This window comes from Polyodon spathula, chromosome 16 (genome assembly GCF_017654505.1).
Source record: "Polyodon spathula isolate WHYD16114869_AA chromosome 16, ASM1765450v1, whole genome shotgun sequence".
Lineage (NCBI taxonomy): Eukaryota > Metazoa > Chordata > Actinopteri > Acipenseriformes > Polyodontidae > Polyodon > Polyodon spathula.
Window position 1 is genome coordinate 32,719,325 of NC_054549.1, and position 19,052 is coordinate 32,738,376.

Below are 19,052 nucleotides of genomic sequence, written 5' to 3' on the forward strand. Positions count from 1 at the left end.
GTCACTCGGGAATTATTAATGCGTTTAAGAGCCCAGTAATTGTAGCAGTTAAAGCACAACATTTTTAGCACCAAGTAATGATTCCCAAAAGATTCCTCAAATGTTGCGGTCCTATTAACTAACTGCCTTCAAGAATGTATTCAGGGAAATACTTTTTTCAACCTAGGCAAATGCCTGAAGTCCTGCTGCAATGCCTAACAGAGAGGTAACTTTGAACTGGCTAGTATTACCTTCTCAAATTGCTAGGTCTGGTGCTTTTCCTTCCTAATGTTAATGTGCAGCTTTAAAATGAATCATTTAGATTTTTCTCTTCAGACATAGTCAAACTAACATATGAGATATTACAGTATGTATTCCAACAGTGTTCGTTAGCTTTAGAGAAAGCTGCCAATATGTATAATATTGTCCTGTTATTCTTCTTAAAGTTTTTTTCACATAATGTATGGGGATTTGAATTGACCCAGGGAAGCATTATTTTATGTATGTAGCGCTTAATAACATTTCCATTATATTTTCTTTATCAATGTGTTGCTTATTCTGTTTTGATTCCTTCTGGTAGTCATTGTAATCATTAAAATCCTGATAACTTTTAACCATGCATCTGTATGTTAACAAAACAGGTATCTGCTTCATATGTGCCAGGTATGTTTAGTTGACCTCAGCTACTGAAACTTTACATGGAGGTTTAATACCCGATTGCAAGTAAATATAAAAATATAAAATGCTTTTGTTTATTATTATAATTTAAATGGTGTTAAGGTCAAAGGAATCCTAAGTTTTAAAATACTAAATAAAACTGTCTTTAAGAATACTGTTCATACCTTGATGCCTTCAAAGGTGCCTAGTTTATGTCATAAAGTTTCATAACTTTGCCAAAATTCTTACTCTCAGGGAAGCATCTTTAAAGCCCATTGGCAACCTGCTCAGAGCCAAGAATACTTTCAATAACTGAATATTTCATGAAAAAAAAAAAAAAAAAAAACATTAGCATTTTCTTACGGACTGTCAGTATACCTACGTTCCATTCTAATGAATGAATTATTTCATGATTTATCAATGCAAAGTCAGTATGCACTGCTTAGCACATAAGCATGAAGTTAATTCATTAACCAGTTCTTTCTGAGTGTGAAATTACTTTAGACATGATATTGGGTGAGTAGGTGTATGTGAGGAGGCAAAAAAACTAATGAGTTTTCCAAGTGTCACCCTTTAGAGCACAGCAGTTCCATCATACTACTCGAAATGTCCAGTAAGAATAACATTATTACAAAGTGTGTGGCGTGGAAGCAATGTGTTCTGATTAGCTGGGATGTGCTTGTAAAATCTATAATTTAGTTATCACAAGCTGCCCTGGAAACTGCTGATCAATAAAAAGTTAATTTAAGTTAATAAAAGGCAGAAGCCCAATGCAGCCCTATGAGCTGGCTTACTAATTCATTTCACTGCCACGACTGGCATCTAAATATTCATTTCAAATGAGGCCATAGCTGGAAATAGACAATTAAAATAAAGCAAAACATGAGTAACTTCCAATAAAATAAAATGACCTCAGCCGCATCTTGTGTAAATTTGCTCAGAAAATTCTTAAATAGCAATGCAACATACATTTCAAAAAATTCAAAACAAAAAATGACTTATTTGTGATCACAATATAACCTCATAACTCATTATTCACAAATGTACAGACTAATGAATCCTTCGGTAGTAGTCAAGTCTGTAAATAGTTCACAGACAGCTTCATGCCTTCAGCACGTATTGAACTGAATTGGAAATATAATGGAATTACTTTGTGAAACTTTCTATCAGTAGAAAAGGGGGAAAGGTTTCTACTATCTCGAGGTTAAACACTCTGTCAACCAAATCAAACAGCTTTTCAATAATGCTTTTACTATTTAAAGCCTGGTTCCATCGTGAAGCAGTCATGCCAGGAGCTGTTAAAGACAGAATTGTACAGTGGTGAAAGCACTGCCTGACAATTTGACAGTTCACTGCGTGACATTTGCGTAAATAGTTGACGCAGCATCACAGTAAATTATTTTATTTTATTTTTATTTTTTTTAAGCACTTCAAGTCATAAGAGGAAAACAAAAAACTGGCCAAGTGTGTTAGAGCTAGGGGCATAATGATACCATTTGTTTAACTATGACAGCAGATATCATCTTTTTATATACATTTTAGGGTGACACAAAAACGCGTCAGAAAATCCACTGTTTTAGATGACCAGGGAGTTAAAGTTCTTAAATAAAAAGCCTTTTTCTTGTCCTTATCAGTTCATCATTTGGAGAGGAAGTGAAGTTAAATTGTTTAAGCATGCCTGAAGGACCATTGAGAACAACCAAGAAGTAGGCAGCAGGCAGAACTGCCACCACTGGTGACATAGCAATTCAATCCAGCACCTTATTCCAAATATTTAGGCCGAGCCTTAATATACTCTTCCAATAACTGGGTGGAAAAGCTAGCTCCTGCACTCATTCAGAGGTTATTACTGAGTGCTTGAAATTAGGGGTTATTTCCAAGATAGAAAGATTTGTTTACGTATTATGGGGCTCCAGGAAATGAGGACCTCAGGAGCTAAAACATGCTGTTTTTACAATCCACTAATGTTTCATTCAGCTACACAATCACATTCCAGAAAGGAACTGGTGCCGGGAAGTACAATATTTTCTTAACAGAAAGCCAGCCTCCCATGTTTAAAGATATTGGATATTGCCAATATAATGTATGGCCACTATATATGCTGTAAATACATACATACAAATCAGACATGGACCACAAAGTTCATGTATGTGTCCTAATCCCCTAAGTATGATCTGGGTGGGAAATAGACACTTTGTACATACATACTTTCACATACCTCCGTCACAGGGAAGCCACTAACCTAAGACCCCTTTAACACTGATCTGCCACACACATTATATATGTGCACAACACGAGTATCATCATTTCCAAATAAATGAAGACACACATTAGAAAACATCCCATACCAATTATAGAGGATATGAATAGCATCTGTTCAATCTTAAGGGACTTGCATCATGTAAGACATTGCACATGCAGCTATCCAAAAGGCAAAGATCCCATTTCACTATTTTTTTTTTTTTCCTAGTGTAAATCAAGTCCGATTTTCCTTTTTTGTTTATAAACATTGTAAAAGCAATACTGATATATTTGTTCAGGCAATTCTGCACAATAATAAAATGAAATGTCCATCAAATTCAATGAAATGAGATTGCTAACAAAAGCATGAGGGAATATATGGAGGACAGGGTGTATTAGATTATAAACTAAACAAAATAACAACGGGAGCAGTGACAATGGTACCGAATCTAATAATGGGGTGAATTTAAAACATTAATGACTACATCTCTTAACAATTATGATATGCTATGTGCATTCCTCACTTAGATGGGCAATCTGCTCATGTGATGCCTTCAGTATACATTGTATAACGATTAGGATCAGATGGGCTAAACTGACTGGTAATGTAAAAAGTGTACACATACATACACATGAACAATTAAAAACTCCTGGTGGTCCAAACGTGGGGTGTGTATTTCTGGCACAAGTATATGTGTTACCACCACCAGGTTACAGCTATGCTGCATTGACAAGTGAAAGGCAAACACCTTTGAAAAGCAGTGGTTTACAACAGCCAAACACATTTATGTGCAGACTGAAGGGAAAATCCATTTCTCAAAAGACAGCCTGAATGGAATATGCCGCCATGATTTTAATCAAAATCTTAAAGACAGCCTTTCATAATCATTGCACAGATAGAAACTACAACTTTTGTTTACCCATCGGTTTTACTCTATTACAATTACGTTGTGTAATTTGCGGCGAGAAGTCTTAATTTTATAAACATGTTGATTTATAGAAAACTGGAAACATACTGAATCATTTATTGAATAGCACAATAAATACAACCTGATATCATGTGTGGCTAGAAATGTTTACTTGGTAGTTTAAATAACAACCATATTATGATACTGAACTTCCATAATGTGTGATAACTTCAAACTCATCTGCAGGTAATGTCCGGAAGTGTTTTTTTTTTTTTTTTTGTGGTATTTTTCTTTCATTTTCTCTAAGGATTTCACTGTAATCGATCATCTGTGGAAACTGTGATGTATCTGCTTATATGTGTTATTATGACTACTGACTCTGCTAATATGTGTTACTATGACTACAGGGAGACCCCTGACGCCCTGATCTTTAATATGTAGGTTTAATTTCAGCTGTGAGGAAAATGCAAAGGAAAAAAAAAAGTATTAGTATCTCTGAATGCTCTCAAGGGATGTCAGTAAACAAGCAGTATAACATATATAAACTGACTGATCCACTTAGCAAGATACACTGTACCAGGTTCAGTATTTTTATGCCTTTGTTGGAACTCTGTCTCAAACTGGGTTTCATACAGTTTCATGAGTCTCGACCACTAGCTACGTGTGTAAAAGTAGATAGTCGACTTATCATTGAATCTTAGTTCTGAACCTTTCACCATTACACGAACAAAGAGTCACATCCTTTTATCTTGATTTCTTCCATTGGAGTTGGATGCACCACGCCTAACACGACAGGAAGCACAGGGTAGAAGCACCAGTTTGTAATTAATAAGAGAACAGGATCTGACCAAACCTGGTCTTAAACCATGAGCTGTGCTCAGTATATACCACGTCATTCCAACTGACACAATAATATTAAGAAGAAAATGATCTCCAACAATATACTGTATGTAAACCTTAAGGTCAGCACACACACGAAACTTCAGTTTGGCACATTATTTTATACAGAAACTGCCAATAAACTTGCTACATGACTTGTACCATGAAGGGTAAAAAAAATCTGATATGCAGACAACAACAAAATTAAGATTTGTGGAACTTATGAAAAAGTATGCCCACCAAGTGCCATTATGGTGGGTGTCAAAATGTTCCTGTTTCATGGTTCTGTATCCATTCCATGACTGCATCGATGTTTATTATAAAACAGGCTACAGCAGCTGCTACTATGTATTCATCCATTCTGTTCTTGGAAAATTAAAGCCAACCACCTGCTTTTCTTCGCAAACTTGCTGTATGTTTCTTGGAGAAGTTGCAGCTGGGTGTACAGTCAAAAAGCTACTGCAACGTATGCTCCCAGGGTATCAGTCTTTTCAATGTATTATAGCATATGTGTATCTTTTTTAAGGTTTAAATGTACAGAGCAGTCATCTTTTATGAACACAGAGGCGGATGACAATATTTTCAGAAATTTGATTAGAGACAAAATCAAGTAAGGGCAAGTTACCTAAATATGGATGTATACAAGCACACCTGAAAACAATTTCAAAGGCAAATTGAACTAGTTAATCCAGCATTAATATAATATTATTTGTTGCTACATGACTTTCTGTTAAAGCTTTTTTTATTATAACTGTAAATCTGGAAAGTAGTTAAATAACTATTGCAGAAGTTACATATCCATATTAGAGAACTACCCACCACGAAATAATAATGATAAATGTTACATGAGTCATCTTACCATCTGCCAAAAATTAGGATCTGAAGTGGGTATCTTCCTTAATTTCAATGGCCTGTTATTTTTTTAGTGAATAGAATGCCATATAGATGTCTATCTATAAGTTGTATGAGAGCAACAATGCGACAAGTAAGTGAAATTTTTGTACAGGTGACAAAGATAAAGGTTATGTTCATCCCACAGGTACTCAATTGGCTTGAAATCTGGGCCATTGTGCTGGCTGAGAGATAAGAAGTCTGAACTGTGCTATTTTTTCAATATTGGTAGAATGAAGTCACAATCCTGAAACAATCATTGTCCTCAGGCAAAAATATAACATTACTGAGAGAACTTGATCTGCCTCTATGTTCATTATGCATTGGCACAACATTGGACTAAGTGGTCCAAGAAAAGCATGCCGAAATGTTTACTCTGCCAACTTGAACAGTTACCATTGGACAATCCAGGTGCAGCGTGACTTCCACGCTATACATCTGCAATCACAATTAAACAAGGCTGTTAACACAATGATGTCACATGAAGGTTTCTTATTTTGCGGTGCCATTAGAAATTTGCATAATGAAACATGACTAACATCCCCTCTGCTTAACTCCCTGTGCACTGTTGTTATCGATTCAGCTTGCTCACCACCTGCATTCACTGTCTGGATCATACAGCAGATTGATTGATTGATTGATGCCTTCGTCGTCTTCCATGAATCCCCCATTCTTTTAGACCACATGTAGACTGCATGCTACAGCAGTCCTGGGTGTGGTTGAAGTGTGGTATACAGCTGCTCCAACTTGACATGCACATGCTTTCATGTCCCTTGGCTGCAGCATTTTAAAATCAGATAATAGGTTGCACATCTGCACAGCACAATATCAAAAATATATATTTGTTTATTGTTTACAGAATTCAAATGATGTGTGAAAAATGAGTTGAAAAGCTATTTGTCAATCTGCAAATTTTTCATCATTTACAGTATACATCTTAATGCCTACAAAATCAGTGAATTATTTAGAATTAATGATTTTACATTGACACTACTTTACAGCTAGCAGCCCCCCCTTTTGTGATGTATAGTAGAGCCTTATCCTGCCAGGTGGTTCATCTCCTCATGAATGACAGCATTAGCCACTTTCTGAATAGGGGATTACAGCCATCCACATTTCTACTATTCCTGACAGCCCACTCAGATTGAGAGGAGCATCTCTATTTATGTGCTGTCTTCTGAATAGTGTGTACAAATATGTACGTCACTTTCTAAAAAATGTTATCTTACATGAGCAGATACTACTTTTGCTGTGGTTCCCTACTGAATAATTATGAAAAGGCTATGTTTTTTTTTTTTTACAACCGCCCCCCCCCCCCCCTCCCCGCTCAAAACCCCCCCCCCAAAAAAAACAAAAAAAGCTTTCAGTATATTTTAAAATTATTGAATCTAAAATACAGATTCTGTATTTCAAGATTAGCAGAAGGGAAACGTATAAACGGATAAACTGACGTACCAAAAAAAAAAAAAAAAAAAGCTAATATATAATATAAAAGATTGTTGAAAAAAGCGCCGACATTTAAACAGAAGGCACGATGTTTAGCTACTGCCATAAATTGTGTTAATTTCTTTCTTTTTTTAATCTAAAACATGGTGTTATAATGTTGATAGTGTATTATGTCAGAACCTTGACACAATTACTGTAGTACTTGTACTGTACTTGTTGGCCAAGTTACTTACCGTACTACAAGAACACAACCCACCCCAATCCACACAATGACGTGTGAAATCTTACTTATGCCAGACAATATTTTTAAATGCATTTTCCCTTTGTAATAAAAAGTTTGTCCTCTAAAAATACAGCCATTCACATCGGGTTTGGCAAACAGACAGAAGAGGCGTGATAAAAACGTTCGTACCTTAAGAGAGTTTAAACCCGCCTACTCACACGAGCTTGCCCGGAGTACTGAGAGGCTACTGCAGCCACAGCAAGGGACAGTAACCCACCAGAACTGTCTTTGACTGTGGACCTCTCTTTACATTATGCTTGTTCACCAGAGATTACCTGAGAGATTCCAGACAAAACGCAAATCACTGATGCCAAATCTGCCACTCAAAAGTCGGAGGTAAACAAATTGGATGAAGTAGATTCGCAGTTTGAAGGTTGGAATACAACTACTTAAAACCTGTGACTGAGGTTGAAGGAATACTCAAATTAATTTAAGGGCTGCTTTCTAAGTAAAGCGGACAATCATGCATCTTGTGTTCTGGGTACTGGGATTTGTAACATTACTCCAGAACTTCTTGGATAATCATAATTCTGTAGCAACAGCGGCAACAGTGAACCCCCATATACATGAACGACAAGGTAAAGTTGCAAAACGATTTAATGGATTGATACCAATTAACGTATAACTGTTTCAGCACACATGTGTGTTTTTTAAAGAATATAAACAGTTGTTCGCTTACTGGATTTAACAATATGAAGTTATCATGCTAAATAAATGGGTATTACTGTAAATCTGGGAAAGTGTTTGACATCGATACAATGTTTAGACAAAATGTACAAGTTTTCGTGCAGTGTACTTCAATTAGCTAATTGCGTAAAAAAAATATATATATATATATAGATTAAAATATAATAGATTAAAATATCATTAAGTTGGAGGTGCAAATGTTATTTTGTTTTCCCGTTTTCAGCAAAATTGCTTGAGCAGCAGGGTGTTTTCGATATAGTGATTCCCACAAGAGTGAATGAAGTTGGTGAAGCATTCCCCTCTAGCATGCACTTCAAAAGGAAAAAGCGAAGCATTGATAATGCTGGCAGTGGCGCTGACCTCTGGCCCGCTTCACAAATTCACTACAGAATTTTGGCTTTTGGGCAGAATTTTCACCTGAACCTCACCACAGATTCGGAATTTATTGCTCCGCTTTATACTGTCACGCAACTTGGAGTACCTCGCAGCAATAACCAAACTGATCTTTCCAATGAAGAGGAGGACACTGATTTTAAGCACTGTTTTTACACTGGACATGTCAATGCAAAGCCAGAACACACTGCCGTTATTAGCCTCTGCTCAGGTTTGGTAAGTACATATCTATCTATCTATCTATCTATCTATCTATCTATATATATATATATATATATATATATATATATATATATAATATATATATATATATATATATATATATATAAGTCAGTAGTAACATTAACATCCGATCTGGTATGGGCAGTTATAATCCTGCTTTTGTATCTTTGGACCAAAGTCCTTAAAAGTCTACCTGCATTAGTGCAGTAATTTACTGGCTGAGTTAAAAAGTATGTTCCCTTGTCTGAGTTTAGTAGCATACAAGCGTGACGATCAGTAACTTCCATGAAAGCGCAAACGTTTGGACTCCCAATAAGCATACGATGATACTACTGTACTGTAGCCAAATGCACAGGGGTGTCTTAAACTTTTCTGTCGATGACGTTCGAGTAAGATCAAAAGATGACGTCAACGAGATGGGTTGAGATGTTAAAATGTCAGGGGTAAGCAGATGGGCGTAACCTTTGCATAACTAACAACGAGAAAGTTTGGGAACTTACTACTGCAACGGAAATTACATTATACCCTTGGTACAGTATCAATATTTATATTTCAGACGCTTAAAAGATGGACATGCATGTGGTTATGTAATATTAATATCACTGTGGCCATCTTATTAACACCCCACAGTCCCAAATTGTTTACAAATTGAATCTGTACTGCTGAGGAAAAAATGCATAAACACATTTAATAAAGCAAAAGACTAATATATGTCCTTACCTTTTGTAAAGAATGCAGTATAAACCATGGGAGAATTATTCGTAGTCTTGACAAAGCAAAAAAAAAAAAAAAAAAAAAAAAAAAAAAAAAAAACCTTCAAATTCTATTCGTAGTACAGAAGTAAAGACGCAGTGTCCACTAAAACTGAGGTGTAAACAAACGTGCAAGTCTCAAAAAGTACAATATCCCAAAATACATAGCCTGTTGCTTACATAACGTGTTGTCTTTAATAATGCTGCGCAATGCGAGTTTGTTTACCTGCTTTAGAGAGTTGTTTGGGTTGGCAATGTGGGCGGTGCAGTGTAAGCTACTTCAGAATAGTTTAAGGCACAAAAATTAATCCATGTGTAAAAAAAACAACCGGCACATTGAAGGGGTGGGCGTGTATTGACTAGTCCTTGATACTGCAAACTGGAATGTTGAAGGAGTAAATTCTTACTGGATTGTTATTCAAATTAAATACACATAAGGTATCTTCGTAGTCGCTTATTTATGACCCTGTTGTACTACCTTAAAAAGGGAGTGTTTGATGAAAACACGATTGACATTGCTGTTCTCTGGTACTCCTCTAATCTTTTAGAAAGCTACAGTCCTAACATGAAAACTAATAAACGACATGATTTTCCTGGATATGCTGTATGTTCCAGTAATTAGTGACATTAACAAGCCACTCCCCACCGACCCTCAACATAAACCTATTACTTGTACTGAGTACTTTTTGGACACAAGGAGAATTACCTCGACCTAAACAATGCTATAATAATAAAAACAACTACTCAGTTTGATACTGCTTAGGTATCAAAAATGTATCACATTGCCCTTGTGTTTAAGTTTGGCACTTTCAGGTCTCCAGAAGGGGAGTTTTTTGTAGAACCTCTCCAAAATCACAAAGGCAAAGACTATGAAGAAGAACACAACAAGCCTCATGTCGTCTACAGAAAAGATACACCCAACAAAGACTCAACCTGTGACACTTCAGGTCAGGACAATTTGAAGCTCTTTTCAGCTGCTTGCATTTAGCTTTTGAAATTCCTTGCAGTTCTGATATTGTGTAATACATTTGGTATATTTTTGTTAAACCCAATTAGTAAATATTTTTGCATTCAAACAGCTAGCTGGCTACTTCAGCTGTCTTACAGAAAGCTCAGCATCTTTAGGCTAGTTTTTAATTACTTTTTACCTACTGTTTTTTTTTTTTTTAAATGTTGTTCACGCCATTAATTCTTATACTGATTACTGAGCGCAGTAGTAAGGCATCGTTTTTTAAGCAATGGTATTTTTTAGTAATAGGTTACTCTGGCTATTCTGTTGGGGTTTTTGGTTAATATTTAATAATAGGTGTGGGGGAGAGCATTGAAAAACATGTTCCAAGCAAGTTTATGTGACAGAGAGCAAGGCTACGTTAGAAAAATCACTTCTGAAATTGTCTCATTAGGAACAGTAGAACATGTAATTTCAAGATCACAAGATAAATGATCTCAGGACCTTGACATTTCAAATGGTTTGAAAACAATCAAACAAACAAAAAACCTAAACATTTTTCATATGTTTCTTATAATATTTCTGTAGATCATATAATGCACTATATACTAGCAACAGGTGAAGTAATATTGGTTTTTCTTTTAAGTTGTGTGTTAAAGCAATTTAAATTTAAAGCAAGTCTTTAAGCAATATCTTGTGAAACACTGTTTTTTTTCATTAATTAAAAATAAAAATTTCTTCTAAAAGATCCATTTAATTTCTCCACAGTAAATATATTCTCCAGAGGTCAATAAATATGGATAGGCTAATGATTTGTGAAAGTTAATATAGTCAAGTAGATAAACAACACCTGTGTCAATTTAGTTCACTTAGCTGCAATACTACAGGTCCCAATCGTAATGGAACATTGAACCACTGCTCTTAAGTGTTGTGGACCGTGGAAGCATGACAGTTGCTTAATGATTACCACCTCTGATTTCTTCAGGCGTTTTTATTTTCACAATTTTTGTCCATATAATAACACATTAAAACTATTTTTTTAGTGTTACAGAACTGTATTAAAAGCACTGGTGCATTGGTCTGTAGTAGCGTTGCCGTGGTTACTATCACTGGATCTTACTTTGGTACTTTGCATTCATCAAGACTCTTGCACTTCCTCTAACCTTTACAGTGGTCAGATGAGGAAATCTGATAATTCCACTAACATTAAGCAAACTGCAAAGCAGTAAAGGGAAACTCATTTTAACAATTTAAGTTTAATTATCACAAAGAAGGCCAAGACCACTTCACAGTGCCTTACTGAATGACAAAGCATTCATGCCTGTCATTGAAACTCAACCGGCTGGATGTTGATTGGGATGGGGCTCCCCAGCGCGAAGCGAGGGCTCTAATGAAATGGAGCTTTGTAGTCTATCTGTCAATGACTTGAAATGAGGCAAGTGCAGTCGGGGTCAACTTCTGTTGTTTCAATTCCAATTCCTTTTTAAAATCAATTCCCTAATTCCAATTCCTTCAAAGGGAATGGAATTTGACATTTTAGAGACATAATTATTGTTGACATTGCTCAACTGCTTTCAGTTGAAGCCAGTTTCATTGACTAACTAACAATGGGGCAATTTTCATGCAAAAAAGAAGTCTCACCTTTTTCTCACTCTGTTTTGGTAGTACTTTCAAGTTGTGTGCAATAACCTCATTAAAATTAAAACATGGGAGGGCGTATTTAAATGTTTGTGTCTGAGTTCCAATTTGGCCTTGCGTGCGTGACTGCTTGTATCGTACAGCTTTCTTAAACTGGGTTTCTAAGTTTTTAGGTTGTGTTAAAACACTGAAAGTGTAGCTTGCCTCATTTGGGCACCAACAAAATGTAATTTAAAAAAGCACGGGGCAAAAAGTCAGCTGTTGGCTTTTACACTGCAGAAAAAAGACCTGAGACTGACCTAAAAATGTCCTAAGAATGGCCAGTGTAAACGCACCAATATACATGTACAGGTTTTCTTCCAGAACCATAGATTCAGCTAATCTGATCCTTATAGTTTACTAATGGAGTTAAAATACCAGCATTTTAGGTTAATGATAGTACAGAAAATGTTAAAAATATTAGTAGTAAATCATGCTACCCTACTCGCTGTGTTTCCCACTACATAGTATTATTATTATTATTATTATTATTACTATTATTATTATAACAACAACAAGAAATACCTGAATCTGAATCCTGCAGCTTTCACCAGTAGAATGTGGTTACAGTATAATATATTTTGTTCTTGTTGTTATTGATGAACCAGTATATTGGTAGTCCACCAGTTTAACACACTTACAGTGCTGTCCACTGGGACTTCTGGAACTTCATTATGTAGTATATTAGTCTTGCAGCAAACTGCTTTTAAAAACTATTTGTCTTTTTTTAACAAATTTGTGGAACCAGGTTTTTGTTTTGTTTTTGTTTGTTTTTTTTCATGTTTTCGTATTAAAAAAAGTCTTGCGCAATGAATTTGCACAGGCCTATATTGTCAGTGCTAATTTAATACATATTTTGGTAAAAATGGAACTTTTTAAATACCAGTGATAGATGGTACTTAAGCTAGTGTACAATGAATTGCAACTTGCTTAGGGGGACAGAGCAGTCTAGACTAAAGCAATCAGTTTTTGGATAACTAATGAAGAAAACAATAGCAAGTGTTAAGAAGGGCTTCCTTATTGACTTATGTATTTTTTTTTTGTAGTAGTAGCTTCAGTATTTTTTATAGCCTTGGTTTTAAAACAACTTAACTATAAAGCACATAGCAATACAAATAGCAATAATCTTAAACATTGAACACTGAATGAAGCGCTCTTTAAATGCCTCGTACTGTATGCTTTTTTTTTCTATTTGGTCAAAGAAGCTTACCAATGCATGATTGCTTGGCATGGCATTCAGTTATAGTAGAAAGTTGCTCGAGATTGCGTCACAGGATTTCACTGGTGAAGTCTCACCAAAAAAAAAAAGTTTTGGTCAATTGTAGGACTTTTTAGCAAGAGAAAGCTATTTACCCACGCTTAAAGTCATGCGATGATTTAGACGTGCACTTCCAAATGTGCATGCTACGTCAAACAAATAGGGACTGTGGAGAGAGGGTGATGACTTTTTAAACTGTGTGGAAACCCGGCCAGTAACTTCAGTTTAAGGAATTTGTTACCACAGTGAGAAGCAATTTTTATCAGAATACTGCTAATTGCAATTTTGATCAGTGAAGGTTGGGAATTGATTAAACGGGAATGGGAATTAAAAATTGAATTGGGAAGTTATTTTAAAAAGAAATTGCAAATGCAATTGGAATTGAAAAATAGGAACTGACCCCAACCCTGGTCAAGCGGTGCCTGGAAAGAACCAAATACAGTGGTATCTTGCTCTAGTTTTATAAAGCAAGACGATAATTAGAGTTTTTATAAAATGGCCATGTCTGTTGTAACCTGAAACAGGTGTTTGTGTAAAATCTGTTACAGGTACAGATGATTCTTAAGCAGAGGGGAATCCTCCCACTCACATTGCTGCCTATCTAAGTAAAACTATGGGAGGTATCCTGCCAGTAAAGGAGTTGAAATGTGGTGCTCTGTGTTGTGTAAAATGCCCCATTAGCTAGCTGAGAAAGGTACTGGTTAGACACCTTTCCCAGAGGTTTTGATTTAGTGTTTCAGAATGTGGTGTTACGGCGTCCTAGGCTGTGTAAAGAGTCACATAGCAGGTCACAGCATAGACTCAGAGGTTAAGTTCATAGATGGTCTTAGCTTTTTTTAAGAAGTCAGTTGAAATGAGTAATGATATACTGTCCAAGAGAAAGTCTGCATTGTTGACTCCGTGACAGGACATGTAATCATTTAGTTTTTGTTTTATGTTGTTTTCTTTTTTAGAACACAAACATAGACACCGAAGAAATAACAGAACATTGAAGAAAGGGCACCCAAGTAGTATATTTTCCGATTTGGAAACTTTAAGAACTGGTATTGCTGCAAATCACCTTTCTACCACATCGAAGCAACCAAATGGGAATGACAGTAGTCAATATGGACCACACAGGAGAGCAAAGCGTTTTTTATCATACCCACGTTTTGTTGAAGTCATGGTGGTTGCAGACAGCAAAATGGTGGAGCATCATCGGAATAACCTGCAGCACTACATCTTAACATTGATGTCTGTTGTGAGTGTGTTTGGGTTTTTATTTTTGGGGGAGTGCAGGGGGGTTATATTTGTTGCAAATTATAATTAATAATTATGAAATGTCTTTTAAGCAGCCCAATGTTATATATATATATATATAAAATAAAATGAAAGTTATGTAATACACACACACACAATTTGTTAAAATTAAAAGGGACTATGAAATATGTTCTTAATTGAGAGTCCTAATAGAGAGAACTGCTCATAATGTTTTCAAATTGAAAAGGTCTGCATTGACTGTGAGTTGGTCTTTATATGGATCACAAAGAGGGAGTCTACAGTACTTTTACATACAGCTTGGCTCCTTCTAACAAACCTGCACGACACAGTAATTCTGCATGCAGAAGGTTAGTTGACCTATATTTAATTCTACCAAAGGCAGCTTTCACTGCTGGACTGCACTCTGTAATCAAGTTTCCAACAGTCAAGTCAGCCATGCTATTGTGTTTCCCAGGACCATCAAACTTAATTTAACCTACAGGACCTAGACTTTATAAGATACGTGATTTTGAAATGAGGCAGTGGTCTTTTTATAGTATACCTTTGGAAAATGGCAAGATTTATATAACGATATGTGTTCTGTCACTGCATCATTTATTTCTTTGCTTTAATAATTTTCTATCTTTCTAATGCTTTGTTTCAGGTGGCATCTATTTATAAGGATCCCAGCATTGGAAATCTAATTAATATTGTTATTGTGAAGTTAGTTATAATAAATAATGAACAGGTAAGATTTGTTTATATTTGAATTATGAAGAAAATATTTTATGAATCCTAAGCAAACGCTGAAATGTTATATATTCAATGTCTTTTGTTAATTAGGAAGGTCCTGCAATATCATTTAATGCCCAGACCACCTTAAAGAACTTCTGCATATGGCAACAAACTCAGAATCACCTTGAAGAGACTCATCATGCCCATCATGATACAGCTGTATTAATTACAAGGTAAACATTACAGTGTGAACGTGGTAAGTTCAGGAGATAGGGACATATTGTTAAGTGTGGTATGTGCTTAGGTATTACAGTCTGGCTTAGGGCCTGCTGTTCCATCCCAAAAGGGGGAGGACAGAACACTGGCTGGTGTTATTGCAAAGTGTCATAGCAAAGGCATCAAGTAATTTTAAAAGTGTAAAATGACGAGGCCCATATTTTAAAGCCAATTTTGTTAGAGTTGATTGATTGATTAATTGAGTGATTTTAAGAATGGCAGGTTCTTTGTCCTGTCAAGAACAATTCACTGCGTTCATAAAATTGTTAACTTACGGAATAGCTAGCTAATGTTACGATTATTTTAAATGAGTAGTTCCTCAGTATTTTTTTTTTCTTTTACAGACAAGATATTTGCAGAGCCCGTGACAAATGTGATACATTAGGTAAGCTTTTTGTGTGTGTGTGTGTGTGTGAAATGTCTAGAAATGTTATACAAAGTGTATAACAGCAATCCTTTTTAAACCATAAATAAGAATTGTAGTGTACTTTTTCTTGTTTTTTGTAATGTGTTTTATTTCCCTTGTGTGTGTTTCTGTAAAATTATGAACAAAATAGTGCTACATTGTTCATGAAAATTGACATTTTAAATAATAACCATAAAATCCTATTTCTTGACAGGTTTGGCTGAGTTGGGTACAGTCTGTGATCCATATAGAAGTTGTTCCATCAGTGAAGATAATGGATTAAGCACAGCTTTTACAGTAGCGCATGAACTTGGTCATGTGTAAGTATTGCACCAGTTTCTACAGAACATACAACGCATGTGTTTTAACTTTAAAATGTAATTACCAGTAACAGAAATATTGAAGAATATGGATACAAACCATGGTTAAATTTTTTTTGCAAAAATAACTGAACTTGCTGTAATCGTCCTCTCAGAATACCCATGAGACTGTGATTTGTAAGCAGTATGCAGAAGAATAATGGTTGCAAAGAGTGATGAGCAGAAGTGACTTTCAGTTGTGGTATTATGTGTAGTTTTGATATCCATGACCTTTTTATTTTCTGAATGAAGTAATACAAAATTCCTGAAGCATTTTCACAAAGCAATCTTTAGGAGCTCCCACATATACATTACCTCAAGAGTATGCTAGCTGTGTAACACTCAACAGCTTGTTTTTCCTTTACATATCTGCTTCTTCTGAATACTGAAAGATTTCAAAAATGACCTGTTAATGGCGAGGTGGATTATGTTTTTGGTGTTTTTTTTTTTTTTTTTTTTTTTTTCTTTTATATATAAAAATGTGACTTGGCCATTTTTTATATTTATATTGATGAAAAGGTTTTTTTTATTCCATGTTTGCTATGCTTTTTGAAAAACATTTGTTTTTGTGTTTCGAATTAGGTTTAACATGCCTCACGATGATAGCAACAGATGCAAAGAAGAAGGGGTGAAAAACCAGCAACATGTAATGGCACCAACATTAAACTATTACACCAATCCATGGATGTGGTCAAAATGCAGCAGAAAATACATTACCGAGTTTCTCGAGTATGTGAATAACAGGTTTTGTATTCACAAATAAAGTTAGCTGATAATTAAAGTCAGTAATTGTTATGCATAATTGTAAATTAACTTGCATATGGTGTGGTAAATATACAGTATCCTTATTAGTTTGAAAAAAACAAGCATTACTGCTAATTCTGTGTAATAGAACACCATTCCTAATGTTTTAAATCTAATGCTGTAAACCTTTTATAAAAGAAACTCAAAATTAGATTGAGTTTTGGTGATGAAGAACTCTAAAACTATTGCATTGCATAGTGTACAAAGTTACGTAATTAGCAGATATTTAAGTTAACGATGAAATGGACATCATTTATGGCACACAAATAAAAGGGTGTGTACTGTAAATTGATTTTTTTTTTTCTTTTCAATGTTATTAGTACAGGGTATGGAGAATGCTTGCTTGATGAGCCTGTATCTAAACCATACGCTCTGCCTCAACAACTTCCGGGTCGCATTTATAGTGTTAATAAACAATGTGAACTTATTTTTGGACCCGGAACTCAGGTGTGCCCGTATATGGTAAGCAGCTTATTAATATTTTATATAATTGTTTTATAGATATACAAAAAAAGTGACATATTTGATTTAATGCTGCACTCTTCAGTGTATTAGGGAGGAACGCAGATGAGTTACTACTTGGGTAAAGGAGGTGATGAACTTAATGCAATAGATCAAAAAGTGCATGCAAACATACTATAAAGATAACTTATACAAGTGTTTACCGATCTTTACTAGACACAATGTAGGCGACTTTGGTGCTCAAGCCCAGAAGGAGCTCAGAAGGGATGCCGTACTCAACACATGCCTTGGGCTGATGGAACCGAATGTGCACCTGGGAAAGTAAGTCTCACAAATATTCGATTAAAAATTCAGTGCAGTATGCGGCGCACTTTTCTACGGTTTAGCCTAAAATTCACTGCACTTCTTCAACAGAATGGAAACAAATATAGCTTCAGCTGCAGGAGCACAAGCTCTTTCTCTCCCAAAACCTCCTCACTTTGTGTCGCTTTCTTTTTCTTTGTTGTTTCAAAGCTGATATTAGCGTGAAGCAATAATAGGCTTAAGGCAAATCTGATGGCACATTTGTGGAGATTCTCTATTCATTCCTGCTTTAGTACATGGAGCTGTTAATTAGTACTTTCCAACATTATACTTCCTGCCTGGATTCTTACATGGAAGATTTTAGGGCACCAGTGGCAATTCACAAAGTCTTACATTTGTCAAAAGTCAACAACTGGCATGGTTCTTCGTAATTACTTTCAGATTGTACTGTGTATTCCTAAATAATATAGTCCTGACAATACTTTCCCAGAAATTAAAGACTCCCCCTCCCATACTGATTTATACAGTAGTAATAACGTATGTCTTTAGTTAAAAGAGCAAACAAGTAGTTTAATATACTAATCAAACATGTAATGATTCTGTTTGATAGTTTAAAAAAAGGATACTGCGTGATTTATGTCCCCCCTAGTTCCCCCCAATTCTGCCAGAGCATTCAATCCTGATCTAGAGCCACCATTCTGTCCTGTGCATCACTCGAGCAGATGCATCCAGTTGTGCCTCTTTACATGTTATGACCTTCATTTGAATGTGTTTTTGGCAAAGTTTGTATTGTAACTGCCCTGTAGTTCAGGATATTTGTATAGTTTCTCAGTTGTTGTTTTTTTTTTCCTCTACAGCATTGCAAGCATGGCCTGTGTATTGCTAGGGAGAATGAAGCTACAGCAGTTGATGGAGCATGGGGAATCTGGAGTCCTTTTGGAACGTGCTCCAGGACCTGTGGGGGTGGCATCAAAATTGCAGTGAGAGAGTGCAACAGACCTGTGTAAGAAAACTTGTAAAACTGCAGGTTTAAAAATAAGAAAGATAACTCCCAGTACTTCTCATTTTAAAAACTGATAAGTCATACAGTATTAACAGGGCTCTTCGTTTTCTTTTTTTTTCTTTTTGGTTATGTGATGTCCATTTAAAGTTATATTGAGACGACTTAATTAAACTCTTGAAAAAGCGTTCATTGTGAAACAAGATCTCTTGTTTTTTCTCTTGTAACTTGAAAGACACTATGATT

At 35.5% G+C, this 19,052-nt stretch overlaps 1 protein-coding gene and 1 long non-coding RNA gene across 2 annotated transcripts in view; one reads left to right on the forward strand and one right to left on the reverse strand.

Moving 5' to 3' along the window:
• The window catches only part of LOC121329343, a 76,799-nt gene extending 67,422 nt beyond the window's left edge, over positions 1 to 9,377 (reverse strand). The window contains exon 1 of the long non-coding RNA XR_005951765.1: positions 9,307 to 9,377. This is a non-coding gene — a long non-coding RNA (uncharacterized LOC121329343). The remainder of the gene's footprint in view (positions 1 to 9,306) is intronic.
• LOC121329340 (A disintegrin and metalloproteinase with thrombospondin motifs 9-like) overlaps positions 7,426 to 19,052 on the forward strand; it is a 44,065-nt gene continuing 32,438 nt past the window's right edge. Inside the window, exons 1-12 of the mRNA XM_041274898.1 lie at positions 7,426 to 7,862; positions 8,195 to 8,580; positions 10,138 to 10,285; positions 14,176 to 14,462; positions 15,126 to 15,209; positions 15,305 to 15,429; positions 15,817 to 15,857; positions 16,093 to 16,198; positions 16,820 to 16,966; positions 17,362 to 17,503; positions 17,720 to 17,824; positions 18,664 to 18,809. Of these exons, the coding sequence (XP_041130832.1) occupies positions 7,748 to 7,862; positions 8,195 to 8,580; positions 10,138 to 10,285; positions 14,176 to 14,462; positions 15,126 to 15,209; positions 15,305 to 15,429; positions 15,817 to 15,857; positions 16,093 to 16,198; positions 16,820 to 16,966; positions 17,362 to 17,503; positions 17,720 to 17,824; positions 18,664 to 18,809 (1,832 nt within the window). The 5' untranslated portion in view covers positions 7,426 to 7,747. The remainder of the gene's footprint in view (positions 7,863 to 8,194; positions 8,581 to 10,137; positions 10,286 to 14,175; positions 14,463 to 15,125; positions 15,210 to 15,304; positions 15,430 to 15,816; positions 15,858 to 16,092; positions 16,199 to 16,819; positions 16,967 to 17,361; positions 17,504 to 17,719; positions 17,825 to 18,663; positions 18,810 to 19,052) is intronic.